Source organism: Hibiscus syriacus, unplaced genomic scaffold (assembly GCF_006381635.1).
Source record: "Hibiscus syriacus cultivar Baekdansim isolate YM2019G1 unplaced genomic scaffold, ASM638163v2 tig00116971_pilon, whole genome shotgun sequence".
In the NCBI taxonomy this organism is placed as follows: Eukaryota; Viridiplantae; Streptophyta; class Magnoliopsida; order Malvales; family Malvaceae; genus Hibiscus; species Hibiscus syriacus.
Genome location: NW_024063495.1, coordinates 7,641,770 through 7,661,988, shown reverse-complemented (window position 1 = coordinate 7,661,988; position 20,219 = coordinate 7,641,770). Strand labels below are relative to the sequence as shown.

The following is a 20,219-nucleotide window of genomic DNA, read 5'->3' as shown; positions in this document are numbered from 1 at the left end:
ACAGTAGTAATCATAGAGTTGATTACATGGAACTCGGTGTAAACAAGTTTTGACAGCACATCAAACAGAATTACTGGATTGTTTTAGAATGTCTAGTTTAGATTTGAGATGGAACCAAACATAAGGTGACGGATTGGCGGACGAAAAACTTGCTTTTTCGCAGCCTTTGCTTGAATTTTGGCTGAAAGAGACAAACATGTTGTTCGTTCGAGGTCCCAAACCTTCATCACTACGCGGCCATTTAATAATTAACGTTTCATCTAATATTGCCTAATTACGCATAGAAATAATTCATTGAGTCATAAGGTTTAAAAGGTTATATTAAAAATTTTAAAGGTGTATAAGTATAAAATTTAAAAACGTGCGAAATTAGATAATCAATGGAAAAGATAAAAAATGTAAAATACAATAGAATTTAATATTTCTAGAGGTGTAACTATACCACTCAGTATCTCTCTTGATCCATCCATGAGAATTTAACATATTTTGGTTAGAATAGGAGCACCATATTTGATTTAGATTTCACTTGGTAGGCTTAATTACTCATTAACTTTGGGTCTACGTTTTCCCACTCCATAATTATATCCCTCAAGGGAAGAATTTTTTTTTTTTGCCTTTGAGATTTCTGAAAAAGTAAGACTATGTTTTGCTTTTGCCTGGAAAGAAGAAGAGCTGTGTTTGAGTGAGAACAAAACAACTGCAGTTTGGTGTCCGAAACCCAAAAGATCCCACCAAAAAAGAAATGGAAAATAATAGGCATAATACCAAAGATAGTACGTATTGTTTGTTAAAATAATCATTTTTACTCATTCTTTTTTAAGAGTATTTTAGTCTCTAACATTTCACTTCAGGGACAAAAGCTCTCTTAAAAAATAAAATTATTAGTTAACACATGATTAACGCTCCAAAATATGAGTTTTTAACCTAAAATGATATGTTTGGTGCTAAAATACTTTAGAAAAAAGAATAAGGGATAAAATGATTATTCTGTTAAATATTTGAGATCTTTTGACCCTAAAATAAAATTTTAGGGGCCAACATGCTCCAAAAAATAGAATAGGAAGATGAAATTTTTGGTTAAAATCAGGGGTTAATTATGGCATTATGCCAAAATAATATTGGTTAGTTGCAGACTAAACCGGTTCCCAGTTCTCACTCAACTATTCGGTTTCACTACTCGAATTCAAATTTGAAAATTTACTTGTGGTTGGTTGTACATGTTTATCTTCCAAGAGTGTTTATTCAAACTAAATAATTATCATGTATCCAGCGCGTGACGCAAACTTTCTTAAAATTTAAAAATTCAAAGTTATAAAAGGAATTCAAAATCTGCCGTTTTTGATTTTGCAACCAGCTGCTATTGGTCTTCTTCTCTGCAGTGGTCACAAATTTCTGCCCTTTACCTCTAACATAAATAAATAATATTTTTAAATTAAGCTTTCTTTTTATTTATTTATTATTTATAAAAGCTTCGGACTTATGATTTTGAAGATATATATATATATATATATATATATATATATATAATTTAGTATAAGTATTAAATAATATTTATTTAAAAATAAATCTCAACTTATTTACGTTTAATATTTACGCTTCTAATATTCAGAATGTTTAATCTCAAATCAAAGTCGATCATTCCAATATATAGATCACTAATTTAATGTAACATATATTTAGGGGTTGTTTGTTTATTTCAGAATAATTAAACGCTGAATGATTTAAATGTTAAATGATTCAGAGGCTCTGAATGATTTGACTCTGAATATGACATAATGTTTGATAACTGACTCTGAATGATTCATAATGTACTTTTATGCTGAATCAGTCAGTATTATTTTGTTGAATCAATCACTACTAAGCGGTTCAATATTCAACGCTGAATGATTCTATTAAGAGACAAACAAATATTATCTTATAAAAGGAAGGCTTAATGTAACATATTAGTATAAATAATGGTTTGTTTCCACTAATCTAATGTAATGAAAATCTGATTTGTCTGCTTGTTTTAAGATATTATAAACCTCCTACTTCTGGTGTGTGCAGCAGCCACTTTTGTTTTCCCTGCAAACAATCACAGACAAATCCTTAAATTACTCCTTCTCCTTCTTCTTCTTCTTATTTATACTATTTTCTGACATTTCAAGCCAATCCCTCCACAGTCACAACAACTCATTTCAATGGAGAAACCTCCTTCACCCTTCTCCATTCCTCCACAGTCCTCCCCAAAGCCTTTCAAGAAAAGCTTCGTCACCACATTAATGGAGGCCGCCACTCTCCGCTCTCCTTCCTTCAAGGAAGACACCTACTTCGTCTCCCACCTCAAGTCTTCCGAGAAAAAAGCCCTGCAAGAGCTCAAGGACAAGCTCAATGCTTCGTTCGGCCCCGACGGAGAATGCACGATGTGGGGTGTCCCTCTTCTCTGCGGCGACGAAAAAGCCGATGTCATTCTTCTCAAGTTCTTGCGAGCTAGGGATTTCAAGGTGTCGCACTCGTTTCACATGCTGGAGAAATGCCTGGCCTGGAGAAAAGAGTTCAACGCCGACGGCATCACGGACGAGGATTTGGGGTTCAAGGAGCTGGACGGAGTGGTCGCTTATATGCACGGATACGATAGACAAGGCCATCCCGTTTGTTACAATGCGTACGGAGTTTTCAAGGACAAGGAGATGTGCGAGAGAATGTTTGGGGACGAAGACAAAGTGAAGAGCTTTCTAAGATGGAGAGTTCAAGTTATGGAAAAAGGAATCAACCAGCTGCATTTCAAGCCTGGTGGAATCAACTCTATTATTCAAGTCACCGATCTCAAGGACATGCCCAAAAGAGAACTCAGGGTTGCTTCTAACCAGATCCTCTCTCTCTTTCAAGACAATTACCCTGAGATGGTTGCTCGAAAGGTACCCTCAATAGTTCTTTATATATGTAAAACGTTTGGTCTCTTTTAGCTTCTCATCATCACATCTTGCCTTTGTGGTTTCAGATTTTCATCAATGTCCCATGGTACTTCAGCATGTTGTACTCGATGTTCAGTCCATTTCTAACTCAGCGCACCAAGAGCAAGTTCGTTATCTCCAGAGAAGGATCCGCAGCCGAAACACTCTACAAGTGAGTCCCTTTGGCTTTATCCACTTCTTTTTATCTCTTCACTTTCCTATAATTTGTTTGTTCGTTTGTTAGGTTCATAAGGCCAGAGGATGTTCCTGTACAGTATGGAGGACTGAGTCGACCCAACGATTCGCAGACCGGTCCTCGGAAACCGGCCTCCGAGTTCGTCGTCAAAGGAGGGGAGAAAGTGAACATTCAAATCGAAGGAATCGAGGTAAAGTATTGTTTTTTTCTCTTTGGTATTCTTTTCCACAGTGAATCGATATGCAAAATTTGTGATTTTAGAGAAAGAGTTAATGGTTTTTCAGGGTGGGGCAACCATAACATGGGATCTTGTAGTAGGAGGGTGGGATTTGGAATACAGTGCGGAGTTCGTGCCGAACGCCGAGGGCGGCTACACAATCGCGGTGGAGAAGGCGAGGAAACTGAGTCCGACGGAGGAGGCGGTGCACAACTCCTTCACGGCGAGGGAAGGTGGGAAAATGGTGCTGTCGGTGGATAATACATCATCCAGGATAAAAAAGGTTGCTGCATATCGTTATATTGTCCGCAAATCATGCCTGGATTAAGGTTTTTAATTTTCATCTTTTTGAATGGCTGTGAACCCGTTATTTTTCTTGAGGAGGACTAATTTGGTAATGTCATGTATAAATATGGAGGGTCATATTATTATTGCTGTTCTTGTTATATGGCTTGATATAAAATAGTGAATGCTTGAAAATAATCCATTACCAATGAGGTCTTGTGTTGTAATTCTAATGTTTTAATGTAAAATTTGGAATGAGAGAGTGAATGACAGTGTGTTGGTCGGTGACAGTGTGGTGTGTTTCATTAAGGGTACCGTACACGACTCATAATTTAACCTCAAATTGGTCCATCTCTGAATTTTTAGTTTTTGTATTTCCATCTCTTTGCATCCCCACCCAATCCTTTTTTGCTCAAGTAGAATCCTTTTGTTTTTGGGTAAAGTACACAAATGATCCCCAATTATAGGGTATTATATTTTTAAGTCTTTCGACTATTGAAAGTTATAAAATGACCCTTTAACTATAGTGTATTGCTTTGTTGAGTCTTACAACTATTAAAATTTACAAAATAGTCACTCGACTATTCATATATTTCAAACTTGTCATTTTTCATTAAAAATTTGATGATCGTCTGAGAATGGACGTTACCATTGATTCCAGAATTATTTGAACTGTATTTTGTGGATTAACTGTTTGTTTACATTATGTCATCATGTTAATGCTTGAAATATTATATTGTCGAGCTAGTGTTTGAAAGTAACAATAGTGTTAATAGACATGATTAATATGATTTTGTCATATTCAAATCAACATGTTAACGTCCACCTCATATGGTCGTTAGTTTTTAACAGAAAATGATCAGTTTAGAATATATGAATAGTTAGATAATAATTTTGTAACTTTTAATAGTAGGAGGATTCAACAAAACAGAGCCCTATAGTTGAATGATCATTTTGTAATTTTTAATAATTAAATGATTCAATAAAATAACTTCCTATAGCTGAAGGACTATTTGTGTACTTTACCCTCTCTTTCGATATGATAATGACAAGTTTGTGTTAATTGGCAATTGTGGGAATAGTAGTGTTTTAGAAGATTTTGACCTCTCAGAGCTGAGCGTTAACATATTGACTAATATATGATAGTCATTTGAGATTCTAGGATCATATTTTAGCATATCTCAGTCAGTAGGTTAATGTGCATCTTAGATTACCTTCATTTTTTTAATGAAAAGGAATAAATTTGAAAATGTGAATAGACATTTCTATAAATTTTAATAGTCGAACGACTCAAAAAAGGAATGCCTTATAATCAGAGGATTGTTTTATAACTTTTAATAGTTGAATGATTTGATAAAATAATACCCCATAAACAGAATTATTTGTGTACTTTTACCCTCTATATAAACATAATTTTGTAATTATCCCATAATAGATAGAGTCATAGAGATGCATTTTGCACCTGACTTTATCTCAATCATAAATAAATTATTGTGGTATATTGTGTCAACAACAGTTAGTTATGTCATTGTTTCGTTATTAATTTAACGATGAAGTGGTATAATTAAACATAAAACTAAAGTCTAATATTATTGTAACACCCCAAACACCAAACTAGTGACTAAAGTGTAAAATTTTAAAACTTCATGATCAATTTTGATAAATTGAAAAGTTCATGGATTTATTTGGAATTTCTTTGTATAGGATTGATTAGCAAAGATTGAAAGATGGAAGGGCATAATGGTCTTTAGGTAAGAAATGAATATAAAATTCATTTTAAGGTATTATAAACATGTGGCAAAAAGAAATAAAGAATTAAAAAGAAAATCTAGAATTCTCTTCATCCTTTCTATCTCCTCTCCACTGTGAGTCTCTGAGCTATAGTAATGAATCTTTAAGTTAGTTGTTTCTTGTAAGTTTTGATTAGTTTTGATTCTTGGGGTATTAGGGAAACTTGAGAAAGCATAAAGAGAAGTAGAAACTAAAAGATTGACAAAGTTATTAGTGATTGAGTAAAGAGGGTTTTTGAGAGAATAGATGAGAAATGATTAGTAAATGGATTTTGAAGTTATATTTGACTTGTCATAAGTTAGAATAAGAAGTTTAAGGTGTTTGAAAAGAATTTGGGATATGTTGATGAATTGGTATGATTTTCAGTTTCAATTGTTCTAGTGGGATTTTGGATGTTAGGAGTGTTAAAGTGATATAAGTTTGGTTTTGATAAGTGAAGTTGACTTTAAAGGTTTGAAAGAAGATAAAAATGGGAGAGTTAAGTGAATTTTGGTAAATTTTCTAGTTGAAATGGGTTATTTATGGGCAATGGTATCGGTACTGGATGAACAGTACTGATACTTTAAAGCAAAATAGGTGAAATATGAGTTAGAGTATCGATACTAGAATAACAATATCGATACTATAAGGTGAAATTGTATGAATCAGTAGAACAATATCGATACCGAAGAAGTAACATCGATAATGAGGGTATTGATACTATTGGACAAGTATCGGTACCATTTTTAGAGATGAATTCCAGAATGTAGATTGTCATCGATACTGAAGTATAATATTGATACCATGATGAGGAAGTATTGGTATTGGGCATGGAGTACCGATATTATTAAGCTGAAATTATGAATTAGGTGTTTCTTTTAGCTTAAGTTATTGATAATTGATTTATAGTAATATGAACTTCGATATTAATCTCGATCGTATTATTGTGTAGATATTGAACGAAGGCAAGTTCCAAACGATTCGACGTTATAAGATATCGACCAAGAGTGACCAGGATTTTTGCTTTGACTAAGTGATGCAAAAAGGTGAGTGCATACTACTATAATATATGGTTGTATGGAAACAAGACTTGCGATGAGTCTATTTCCATTGTTTTGAATAAACAATATTTTGAAAGTTTATTAAATGTGTTGAATACATGTTTACATGAATATAAGCATGGTTTTAATTTTATTACTATGTGTTATTGATCTATGTGATTATGTGAATATGTGATATAAGCTATGTGGAAACATATAAATGATAAAATGAAAAGTATGTGATATGACAGCTAGAGGCATAATTGGCATGCCCAAGAGTTGAGGGTTCCACGCGGTCCTTCGAGAAAATTCTATGTGGTCCTTCTGACATATTCTATGCGGTCCTTCGGGACATTTCTATGTGACACTTCGGTGCATATTCTACACGGCACTTCGGTGCAATTCTATGTGGCAGTTTCAATTGCAACCCAGTGCACAACCACAATGTACTCACATACCTTGAGTTCTCAGTGATATACCATGGACTATTAAAAGAAATAACATGAATGAACAGTATTCGAAAATTCTATGTGGTCCTTCTGACATATTCTATGCGGTCCTTCGGGACATTTCTATGTGACACTTCGGTGCATATTCTACACGGCACTTCGGTGCAATTCTATGTGGCAGTTTCAATTGCAACCCAGTGCACAACCACACAATGTACTCACATACCTTGAGTTCTCAGTGATATACCATGGACTATTAAAAGAAATAACATGAATGAACAGTATATGATAATGTATGTTTTTGTTTTATAAAATGTATTATAGTTTCTTTATACTATGATTTTTATAAAAGGTTAAGAATAAGTTTAAATGTTTAAATGTTTTAGTATGCACTTTATGACTCATTATGTCAAAGACTTAATGTGTGAGTGTTTTCACACGTAGGTTTAAAGAAGCCAAGAGATCAAAGCTAGGTCAAGACAGGACAACATATCTCTACTGAAGATCAGTTCAGAAACGATTTAAACAGTATGTTATTTTGTTATACTGAATTTTGTTGACATGTAATTAAATGTTTAAATCGCACATGCTCTGATCAGTTTTTGTAAACATATTTTATTGTATTTATGTAAATAATTAAGTATTTATTTTCATTGTGAGTTTAAATTTTTTAATATTTACTTTTATTTAAGGGTTTCACCATTTTAATATAAATAAATGTTTAAATTTTCAACCATTTTTAAAGTTAAATGATTTGAAAAGTCAATGTGATACATCGTATTTGTATCCGGATCAGATACGAGTTGAAGGTGTTACAATTATAATTGATAAAATTGATAGTCTAGTGATAAAAACGAATCGACGGATAAAATTTAATAATAACTAAAATAATATTTAAAAAAAAATCATGGAGACTTAAATTTAATAAATATAAAATTAAATAAAAACAAAATTATAAAAAGTTTTTACACATCTCTATACATGGACAAGTAAAATTTTGAGAAACAGGAACAGACATTTGTGGTTGGGTAATATTAGGACATCATCATCTTTTAGAAATAGCCAAGGGAACTTGACATGAGAGGAAACCGTACCGCAGAGATTCCTCCATTATTGATTTCACTGTCAAACATCTCAATCTTGCTGACGCACTATTCCTTACCCCTCAATATATATATATATATATAAGAAGAAGAAAGAATTAAGCAGATAAAAGCAGGGTAAATTATATACATCATCATTCGATTATATGATACTATTTTATTGAGTCTATTGACAATTAAAAGTTATAAAATAATCTCTAACTATAGGGTGTTATTTTATTGACTCCCTCAACAATTAAAAATTAAAAAATGTCACTTATGTATCAAAATTTTAAAAAAATTGAAAGTCGTTTAAACTGTATGTTAACCTACTGACCGAAATATCATAACAAATAATCTCAAGATCTTAAATGATTATACAATTAAAATGAGAAATTCGATTTTTAAAGGAAAACGATAAGTTTGGAATATATGAATAGTGGGATGACCATTTTATAACTTTTAATAGTTAAGAGACTTAACAAAACAACACCCTATTGTCAGATGACAATTTTATAACTTTTAATAGTTGAGAGATTTAACAAAATAATATCATATAATTGGAGGACCATTTGTGTACTTTACCCATAAAAGAAAGGCCAATGGACAAAAATAACATAATTCATGGTCAAGTGTCTCAAAGGCCGAGTTGACGAATCAATGAATATAATAAATAAGTTAATTAATGATTTCCATGGTCATAAATGGCTATTCCTTGAGGAACAAGCATATGACTGCACAATCATCTACTTCGGAACCGGGACATCTACTTCTCCATGCTTGAACAGCATAATCAACCAAAACTTCTGCTGCTCTGGATTGTGGCTTTACTGATTCAACTATTGTTATCACCTCCTTGTTTGTTAGCACATCCCACACCTGCAATGCAACATCCATGCTTAATTTTCGAGCAAAATGAAGTCTTCCGTCGACATCAGTCTCGAGTTAGATGACCAGTGGACCCCTCTGAGGAAAGGAAAAACGAAATTTGATTGATTCTACTTTCTCCATGTATTACTAGAACTAGGATCCTTTACTTCCAACAAATCTGTGTTTTTAAGCCGTTACTTATTCTCGTCGAATCTTATGTCGTTTATACCTACAAAGATGTATCAAACAATACAACACTAGCAACGAATTCAAAAACATGTTAAATTCTTACCCCATCGGATGCCAACACTACAAATTCATCTCTGCTTGTAAGCCTTCTATAAGAAACTTCAGGGATTGAGCTAAGGCCATAATACTTCAAGCAGAAATCACCGAAAGCCCTTGTCATGGCGAGACCAGCGCAATCCTGACCGGGCGCCCATACTCTAAGTACATGAGGCTCTTCATCCATTGCAAAGACCTTGCCTCCGCACTCTTCAATTCTTTCAGCTTCATCTGAGTAATAACACAAGAAAATTAATATAAAAAAAATGTAACACCATAGGAAACACATAAACAAAGAAATAGGGTGCGAATTGAAAAGGAAATACCCACTTGGTATACTTGGTTTTAAGTCGACTGTGAGTTGGATCGGTAAGAGTCGATTTTTGTTGTTTCTACTGCCAAGAACTGCCCGAGAGTCTCCCAAGTTTGAAACGATCAAGTGTTCATCCTGAAAATGTTTTAAGAAAACAAATAAAGAAATCAGGGATACTACTTTCAACCTGTGCTATCTACCAGCAAGCTCTTCCATTTGAGCTGCAGCTCATGATGTACCTGCTTAACGATAGTTACAGCGGTCGTACCGCTGCTGTAACTATGAAGGGAAAACTCGGAGTCAAGATCTTCATCCACTTCTTTGAAAGCTTTAATTAAACTTGTCTTCCAAGAGGAAAATGTATCCTTGTTAACACCATAGCTATCATTTTGTCCAGCACTGACTAGTGCATCATTTTCTCTGCAACCATTAAGTTGTGACACTTCGATGATCAAAGAAAGCTTGGAGGGCAAGGTGTGGCATGCATAGCGTGCAACTCTGTGACCTGACGGACCATGACCATCGAATACGCCGCAAAAGAATGCACCCTTCTCACCCGTAAAATTCTGGATCAATTTTGAAAATGAATTTGGTGATAAACAAAATAGGCAAAGCAATGATATATGTGCAAGTAGGTGATTCACAGAATCAGAAGGAATATGCTAATGCTATTGCCAGCCATAGCCTAGAAATACAATGTACCTAATTGTTTGCGAACTAGAGTTGATGAATTAAGTTCCCACCAAGTCTTTATTCCATTCAATATCCCATTGACAATTTAGTGCCAGAAATAAATTCAGGGATTTAAATAGCGGATGCGGTGGCGGTCGCGTTTTTGGTTGCATTGTGTTTAATACGATTGCAGACATAACAGACGCTATTGCGGTGATTACGGGTATCGTGATCATGCAATAACGGTATCGGACAGCACGAACGCTATCTAAATCCCTTGAATTCTTATACAGACCTCATTAACATTTTATACAAAATGACTGCAATCACAGTAAGGAGAGAAACTAGAAAGAATCTAACAAAATAAAGACAATAAAGGAAATTTTCTCATATCATGAAGCATTTCCAGAAATAAGATGCAATGCAAAACAAGGCATGCACAACACAATATAATTTACATGGGAAATTCTCAAATCAATCAACCATGGAACAACCCAATGCACATTCCAAAAAGAAGAAAAGAGGCATATAAAAATTAAAAAAGATTTAGAATCTGACAAACTAAATGAATCGTGAAAGAATAAAATGAAGAAAGGGTGTGTAGAAAAAGTGACCTCCCAAACGGTCATGGCGTCCTGATTGATCCTATTGTGGCCATTGCGGGTGTACATCGATATGAAAGGAGAGGAACCCCGCAATCTGAGAATTGCCCCATTATGTCCCGTCTTGGTATCATGACTCTTCTCTCGATTCTCCGGCAAATCGTCTTCGTACTCGGAACGTCGTTTACCTTTGTACTTGATATGCATGGAACAACATGCACCCATGTTGGCACCCCACCCTACACCACCACTCCCCAAAAAGTCGATGGAATTTCCGGTTGTTTTTCAGGCAAACCAGGGCCCAAAATGGTGGAATGGTGCGGGAGGGGACCCGAGGCTTAAATTTTAAATGCGCGGAGACCCATGAGAGAGGATGTCATGGCTATCCATTTTGTTGGATAACTTGGATTTATAGCACTACAGCAGTTTGCAGAAGGAGAAAATCTTATTTACTGGTAGTGTTTTTTTAGAATTATTATTTTTATTTATTGGTCATAATCTGTAATTTGTGTAATTGTTCCGACTTTACTCATGTCCAACACTTGTTAGACGAGGCATGGATGATCTCGGTCATTTGTCAAGATTTTTTTTTGTACAAAAAAAGTGGCTCCCCGATATAAGATCATAGCATACTTAAACTTAATTAGGATTTACATAAAATTTTACAGATTGTCCACTAAAAATAAAGGTGGTGAAATTCGAAATTGACCTTACAAGCTCAAATTCTTGAATCACAACCATTTGTGTCAGCACTCTTTAGTCCGTCACTTGTCCAGATGATCATACGTAACGTACTTATTATCATTGATGGATTTAGTAAGTTCTTTTAAGAGTAGATAATATATATTAATAATATAATTTTTTATTAAAAAATAAATGATTAATTAAATTAAAAAACTCAATCTAAAATTATATATATAATCATTGAATTATAAATATAAAAAATATTAAATTTAGCTTAAAAATATATAAAAAAAAACTTAAATTCACATTTTCTTTAAATCTAGTATAAATTATATTTAATATATATATAATCTCTATCCAATTATTAATTAATTGTTAAGATTTGCTTTAGTGATTTGTTGTTCCCAAGTGCTATATGAGGCTAAGGTTTAACTCCTTCATTGTCATTTTTCTTTTTTCTTTTTTCTTTTTCACATTAAATACGGTGTAGAATATATATATATATATATATAGTATTGTGTAATACAAACATAAATGTTGAAGTTGTCATATAGTATTGTTTTTCATATTTCTTTTTTTTTTTTTTAAGAATTTCATAAAATTATAATTTTTTTAATTTAAATTATAAATTATCATATTTTTATAAGATATTTAAAAAATTACTAAAACAAAATTATCATTACAATAAAAGGATCGAATGATATACTTTCACTAACACATTTTATGTTTAGGATTTGACCCTTACCCTCGGTTCTGGGTCATTTCTTCTCATAATGATTGATGGGGCACTTTGGCATATGTGCTGGTTTCATATGTTGTATGTATTTTGTACTTGATTGCAATATTGGGAAATAGATCTATTCCTTTTGAAACAACTATAGTAGATTCCAGGGATTGAGTGCCTGGTGCCTGCAATATGGGTATTACTTTTCCCCATGTTCTATCAGCATCTAGAGGAGAAAACAAGTTTGTTTACCTAACCAAAAGATGCATCTTTCAATGACTTTGTCCTGGTGGAAATTGTCATGGAATCAGTATGCCCGGATTCATTTACATTGGCATGCAATAAGTGATGGAGCTAGCGGTTCTATTTATTTATGGATTTGAAACAGAATATTGGAGTTTACCTGCACCAAGGCATTATCTGCTAAACTGGTCAAGAAATGTATTATCCTTTCAGGTGTAGACTGGCATCCTAATCTGCGCAATGAACATAATCTGATCACTCATGGAGACTTACCTCGTTGTGTGTTGGATTCTTACGAGGAATGTAGGGGCCCACCACGGTTGTTCCTTTTGGACAAGTAAGATGACTTTACTGGTCATAATTTTTAGTAATTTTGTTGCAAGTCTTTTCTCTTACCGATATCAAATATTCTAATCACTTTTAACTTGTTCCAGATTTGATGTTGCAGGTGCTGGGGCATGTTTAAAGCGTTACACTGATCCATCATTTTTTAAAGCAGAATCGGATTTTCCTGGAGTTGCACCATTAGAAGTTCAGAGAGAAAAGAAAGCGCTGAAAGTGAAGGCAATAACATAAAATAAATAAAAGACCACAGAAAATATATGCTTAGATATTTTTTCGGGGTAAGTTATTTTAGCAATTTGCAGTTTTGTCTCATCTATAGCAGAGTGTGTGAGATCGGTCTATAGAATGACCCTAACTTTTTACCTCTTAACAAATAAACCCGTCCTTGGTCTTTAGAATGGCCCTAAGACATATCAATAGTCTTATTGGACCTATTTATTTAATTTCACTGGGGAAAAGTGATCCATTATCGTTGAGTTACTCTTTTTCATCATCATTTCATGATGGACATCCATGAGTTTGAGTGAGTAGATCATAGCAAGGTTGGTGATTATCTCCACTGTCAAACTTAAAATCTCTGGTTGAGGTGTGCTTTCATGGTTTTAGCAATCAGCAGAGTTTTTATGGCTAGCTGTGGTATATGGTATTTTTGCCTGTGTCCTTTTGTCTAATTTTTTATTTCTGGCAGAAGAAAGGATCACGCTGGAAGAATGGGGAGGCTCCAGAATTTCCACTAACATCGCATGCCAAGTGAGTCCTTCAATTCTTCATCTGTGCCTTTCATCTTTCTTCTTGTTGTTTAACTGCACATATTAAAGTTTTAATATGGTAACTTGGTAATTGAATTGCTCTCTAAAAGTGTAGATTGCATCAACTGTTTTTAGAGAAGCATATTGAAAATGCTTACAATGACCCTGCCCTTCTTGTAAAACTGAAAAGAAGGCAATTGAATGAATCTGCACTTGACTCAAAATCTGGGAGAACTTATATGGAGATATTCCGGGAGACTTCTCCAGAACAAAATAAAGCTGATTTCGAGATCTCTGGTACTCTGCCTCTAAGTTTGACAGTGGATAATTCTCCCGAGTCAGTTCCTGAAACACTTGATATTAGTACAGTGAGTCCTGTAAAAGTCTCTTCACAAGGAAAGGAAACCTTAAGTTCTTCACCTACTGTACATGAAAATGTCCTGAAACCATCCCTTGACGAGTTGAACGATGAAGCCATTGATAGAGAGATTATGAAGGTGCCTGAACGAACAGTTGCTTTCAGAGATGGAATCCGCCATTCCCTTCATAAAGTAACAACTGAAGAGGAGATCATATTAGATGGAGAAGGCATAGAAGAATGCAATAGATATGGGGACCATTCCAATAGCATGACCAGTGAGGCTGACAATTTCATTGATGCAATTTCTACCATGGAGTCTGAAATGGATACGGACAATGAGTATAGACCTAAGGATGGTATTGACTTCGATGTTATTGGAAAGTTTCAAACAGGTTCTATTGCAAACGAGGAAAAGCTTCGGGTTCAAGCCCATTCATCAGATTCTCAATCGGATAGGATCTCCTCTTTGTCTGATGATAGAAGCTGCTCTATTGATAAAGTAATATCCAGTTTTTCCAACTCTGATACTATAGACAATCTGGCTAGATACGCCATCAGATGGTGAAGTAGCAACAGAAGTGTTTCCTTTGAATAGAAACTGTGTTACTGAGATTGTTGAGGCGCGTCCCATCAAGCTTCCTACATGTTTGGAGATGCCATGTCCCAGTTCTGATCAGGTTTTGTTACCAAAAGATATTTCTTTTGGTGAGCATTGCCTTCCTGATCTTTGAGAAGCATCTTATAGTTCATGTTTAGAAGATTTGAACTCTAAACATATTTTGCCGGATGAAGCATGTTCAGAGGCAATTCCTTTGCTGGAACAACAGCATGAGGAAGTAGCCTCTGATGGTAAAACTAGTTCTAATTTTTCAGACAGTGATGGTGGAAAAATATTTGGATGATTCTTCTGAGAAACAGGCCACTTTGATCACTCTCTCTGCTGAAAGTTATCCAGTAGATGAGTTGAACTGTGGAGACACAAATGCCTCTTCTAATGCTTTGCCACGTTTATTGAACGTTTTAGAGGTTGCTCCTGAAAAGGGAAGTGACAATGATCATTTAGATGAAGTTCTTAAAACAGATTTTGCTGGGGAAATTTGTGCTGAAGATTCAGTCAACCAATCAACTGCGTTATTTTGCAAACAGAGCAGCCTATCCACTTAGTTTCTGAGGTCAGTGATGCTACTGTAGAAGTGGATGTCAACTTGGAGTGTATAACTCCTGTGGTGGATACTTCACAGATTTGTGACTTCAATGAACAGCAATTTTCAGACATACTACATGATGATCCAAAAGTTGAAGCTGACGTAACAGGAATAGATGCTTCATATTCTGAACAGAAACAAAACGTCGATGAAATTTTTTATGCCGCAGAGGGAGAAGAAACTAGGAAATTTACTTGCAGTGGGAATGTGTTGGAAGAAGATGCTATCCCTTGCAATCTTCCATATGATTGCACTGATGATTTGAACCCCAAGGATCATGTGGATTTAGATGATCTGGCAACTGAAAATGTTTGTGCTGGAAGCATTGCAGTATCAACTGCCACTTGTGATTCTGCCAACTTTTGTGATGATGTTGATAAAACCATATATCACTCTTCAAATTTGATTTGTTCACTGTCTGGAAAACTAATGAATTTGGAAGAGCCTCTTGCTGGTGATGGAGATATTTTTCATGAAGGATTAGAATCCAAGGAGGTTGTTCCTCAAGAATGTCTTACACAGCTAGAGATGCAAGAAGAAACAAATCAAGTGGTAGGTACTCCTGCAGATATAGATTCTACTAAATACAAGCCAGTCTCTTATAGAAATTTGAATTTAGAAGATGAAGTCCACTATTCGTTGCAGGCTGAAACAATCAAAGATTGTTTGAATTTCGTTGGTTTAACCACTGTACCAGCTTCTTCAGAATTCAGTGATAAAGAGTCAGAATCGAAATATTCAAGTCATCTAATGGAAAGTAGGGGAGACACGGTGCCCTCACCTACCTATTACCAATCTGAAAAAGAAAATTCTCTAGTACAGTCATTATACATCCATACTAATCAACATGTTGTGGAAAAGCTGCACATAGTTGAAGATGGTTCAAAACAAACATAATCTTTGGATCCCATAGATCAGGAAAAATGTCTGCAAACTTCTTTTGAACATTCCAAAGAAGGCACTTCAAGCCAACCTTCATTGGATTTTTCAGAACAATCAGGTAGGCAGGATAAACAAGAAAGTTATCCATCTGATGTTATTCATCCTGCCCTTTGCCTGCACCCTGAAGCAACCAAAGATATCATGGAGGAAATGCCACCATTGCCACCTCTTCCACCAATGCAGTGGAGGATAGGGAGAGTTCAACATGTTTTTACAGGTCCTCAAAGAGAATTGGTAGAACACGGTCAGGGGTCATTGCCAATTATACCACAGTATGGAACTGGTGAGAGAGCTCAATTTGGTTTACCAGCGTCAGAGCAGGGATCTGAACAACCCAGAAACCCATTTTTACCTCTTGTGGATAGTCAAGAGAGGTCTGGCAATGCGCCTGATCAACTGGCAGCTGATTTCATGCAGCCCAGTCCTTTATCTATGAATCCAGCGACTATGGCTAGCAACAGTAATAGCCAGTACAATGGTTTCTATTTCAATAGAACACACTCAAACCCATTTTCAACATTAGCACAACATCTATGAAAACCTTGAATATGGTTCCCTTGCTATGGATGGTCATAGGTAAGAATCCAGTTACTCGTTGCCGATGCAACCTAGTGATGTAGCTTGTACACATATTCCTCTATTTTTGCATGGGGAAACAGCAAACTGTCCAGATCAGTTTGTAGTGGATACAAGTTTAGAAGGTGGGGCATTTCAGGAACGTAAACAGCATTTTGATCCAGAACATAGGAATCCTCCTGATGTATCTGTGCCCCTACCAACTAAGACAGAGCAGACTCCAGCCAAGGTAGCGGAGGATCTTCCTACCAAAGTAGAGGAGCAGTTTCCAACCAAGGTAGACAAGCAGCCTCAGCATGGTTTTGGCAGCTTCTGGGGGAGAAAAGGAAGAGACACCAAATGCCATTGTTCAGCTTGGCTTGGAAGCTCCAGAGGGAGAAGCTTCACCGATAAATACAACTCTAGAGCACAATTTGTCAATTTCCGAGGGAGAGGCAGCATGGCCCTCAAATAAGCTAGCTTTAGTACAAGTTGCTGAAGAAGGAAAGTCAAATGTGAATCCACCTGTTAAACTTCCTCGACCTCGCAATCCTCTCATCGATGCTGTTTCTGCTCAGGATAAAAGCAAGGTGATTATTGCCTTGCTTTTCATTTTTTTAATTTTTTTTTTCTTCCAGTTTGACCTTTTGTTGTGAAGTAACAGTTAAAATTTTCTGCAGTTGAGAAAGGTAACCGAGCAGAATCGACCTCCAATCCTTCCTAAGGTAGATGAAAGAGATTCATTGCTGGAAAGATACGAACAAAGGTTAGATCCAGTAAACACTGGCATTCTTTTTGTTTCCTTTTTAAGAGAGATGGAGATGAATGAGTTTAATAGTAGGAAATGCGTTGTTTGTATAAAGTTGAGGAGCGAGGGCTGATTTATTTTGCTTTATACAGTCCTTCGACTTGAAGCCTGCAGCGGTGACCAGACCCCGTGTTCATGGTCGTAAAACCAACATAAGAGTTGCAGCAATCTTGGAGAAAGCAAATGCAATTCGCCAGGTTTGTATTTATCCTGATCTTTCTTCCGCCTGTTATGTCACAGCCACGCTAGAAGTGTTTAATTTTATTTTCTTTTAAATCATCTCTCTTAATAGGCATTGGCCGGAAGTGATGAAGACGACGATGAAGATGGTTGGAGTGATTCTTGAAAGGACTTGCATGATGACACTCGTAGCGGTTACTCAGTCAAAATGATTGATCAAATAGTAAAGTCTGCATCATCATGAATAGGAAATATGTATGGTATATTCTTTGCCTCAGGATTTTCATTCTGTTGGAGTATGATATTTTGCTCATCAACGTGTATTTCACTTATACAATGCCTATATAAAATGCTTATACAAGGAAGAGTTTGAAATCCATGGCTGATCCTGTGGTGCCCTCAATCCTCTCTTGTGGTGGTTTTATTTTGTATGGGTAAATGCATATTTTGACATCTGGACTTCATTTCAAGGTTGAATTTACTACTTGAAGATTTTTTAGTCTATTTTGCTTTTTAGATCAACTGGTATATGAACTTGTTTTCTCTGTAAAATTTGATACATATATTCTCTGTCTAATTAGGTATTTGAATCTTGTTTCTTAGCTCAAATTAGTATATAAAACTTTTGTTAAACTTCGTCAACTTGAAGGAATCTAAATTTTAAATAAATCAATTTGAAATAATAATTAATCAGATATATAATTACATAAAAGGATCATTACTATCAAATTGAATCAAGAAGATAAATTCATATATCTAATTTGACGAAAAGGGAATGAGTATTAAATTAAACTTGTGTCATGGTTGAAAAAGGGAAAAAGAATTGAGAAATTTGGGATTTGCAATTACAAATTAGGGCAAAGTAGAGGGGAGGGGGGGGGGGGGGAGGAAAGAACCGTAAAGAAAAAGGAAACAAGGACATTTTATTAAAAGAAGATATTAGTTAGGTGAATGTGATTTAGGGGTATGAAGCCTAAAAGAAATGATTACACTATCCCATTGATGAAGAATAGTTATGGACTGACATTATTAAAAGAATAAGATTTTATTAAAATATTAATAAAAACTTTAGATTAATATTTAAACTAAAAACATTTGAAATATCATTATACTACAAATTTGGTAGGGGATCCCTTAATATCCATCTCTAGTAGCGGATGTACGTGGTCTTTAAGTATGAATGGACTGAGAGAAAAACGAACGGAGGAATCATCATCCTTAAAATTTTTAAATTATTATATATGTTAATTTTTTTTATTGGTAATTTTATGAGTCTATTTTTTAAAAAAATTTAAAATTCACTATCACTAACATAAAATCATGTGTTTATCTCGTCTTTAAGGTGGGTAAGTGTCTACAAATCCAAATTTTCTTCTATTAAATACTCATTTTATTATTGTGTCTATTTTTTTTGACAAAATTTAAATTTAATCCTAATCTTACATAGAGGGAAGAGAGAGGATGATTGAAAGTGCTCATAATGAGTTTAGAACTCGTAATTTAAAGAAATATGAGATAATAAAGATAAATAATTTAACCAACCAAATAAATAAAATTACTCATAATTATATTCAAAATGTTTAATTTAAGTTATAACATTAACATATTTTGAACTACATAACCTAATAAAAAATTAATTAAAATATAAATGGTCAGTTTATTTTTAAATAAAAATAAAAATATTAATTAAATTAAAAAATCATTTTAAAATTATATATATATATATCATTTAATTATAAATATGAAAAAAATATTAAATTTAGTTTAAAATTAAAAAATCTTAGATTCAGTTTTTTAAAAAAAAATCTTGTATAAATTAGATTTAAAATATTTAAAGAATCTATCAAATCATTTACTAAATGTAAGATGTGTTTTTCTGGTTTGGTGTTCTCAAGTTTTATGTGTGGCTCTGGTTCAAATCTTTTCATTGTCATTTTCCTTCTGCTTTTTTCTGGCATTAAATACGATATACAATGTATATTAGTGTAATATATAACACAAATGTTGGGTTTTTTAGCCCAATAATCCAAGCGGGTCCAAAAAATTTAATTTTGGGATATACGACAAATGCTATAGTATTTATGAAACTCGTCATGCCGGCGTGACGAGTTTTATGTGATATATTTTTTTAATGGGCCGTGTCACATGGGTCTCACAACTCGAATTTATTTAATATATCCTAAGGGACTCGTCATGCCCGGGTGACGAGTCCCAATAAAAAATATTTTTTTTGAAAATTTTAAAAGCATTGTAAAAAATATATATTATTTTATTGTTGAAGAAATTCGTCACGCCGGTGTGACGAGTTCTAACTGTTATAATTTTGAATTTGTTGGTCGTTGTTAAACGGGATTTTTTTTAAAATTCAATGGAACTCGTCATGTCGGTGTGACGAGTTCCAATGGCTAAAAATTTAACATACATAACACACTCCTTTGATCTATTACACACACAACACACTCCTTCCATCTTTAACCTCTTACACAACAAACTCCTTTCTTCTAACCAAATACATTTCAAACAATGAGCAACAAATTATTCACAGTTGTCCATTATAATGGCGAAATTCTATAAATTGATGTTGGTGTTGTGTTTAAGTCACACAGACCCATCAATATGATGTTCCCTGTAGATGTATCTGATAGCCAAATGAAGCAAAAAATTGAGAGAAAACTTGGGGCTTATGTTTCATGTTTAAGGTATCGACAC

General features: G+C 34.4%; 2 protein-coding genes and 1 pseudogene across 2 annotated transcripts; 2 read left to right on the top strand and 1 right to left on the bottom strand.

Moving 5' to 3' along the window:
* The first annotated feature begins 2,143 nt into the window (after positions 1 to 2,143).
* On the top strand, positions 2,144 to 3,920 carry LOC120192080 (patellin-6-like). Its single transcript, XM_039194935.1, has 4 exons — positions 2,144 to 2,897; positions 2,981 to 3,105; positions 3,178 to 3,319; positions 3,414 to 3,920. Exons 1-4 carry the CDS (start codon positions 2,181 to 2,183, stop codon positions 3,672 to 3,674), a joined length of 1,245 nt encoding a protein of 414 aa, XP_039050866.1. The 5' UTR covers positions 2,144 to 2,180; the 3' UTR covers positions 3,675 to 3,920.
* A 4,712-nt stretch (positions 3,921 to 8,632) lies between these two features.
* Positions 8,633 to 10,939, bottom strand: LOC120191892 (probable protein phosphatase 2C 65). Its single transcript, XM_039194766.1, has 5 exons — positions 10,727 to 10,939; positions 9,680 to 10,006; positions 9,458 to 9,575; positions 9,135 to 9,358; positions 8,633 to 8,851 (listed from the first exon to the last, which is right to left on the bottom strand). Exons 1-5 carry the CDS (start codon positions 10,937 to 10,939, stop codon positions 8,681 to 8,683), a joined length of 1,053 nt encoding a protein of 350 aa, XP_039050697.1. The 3' UTR covers positions 8,633 to 8,680.
* A 1,566-nt stretch (positions 10,940 to 12,505) lies between these two features.
* LOC120191891 lies at positions 12,506 to 17,771 on the top strand (annotated as a pseudogene).
* The last annotated feature ends 2,448 nt before the right edge of the window (positions 17,772 to 20,219 follow it).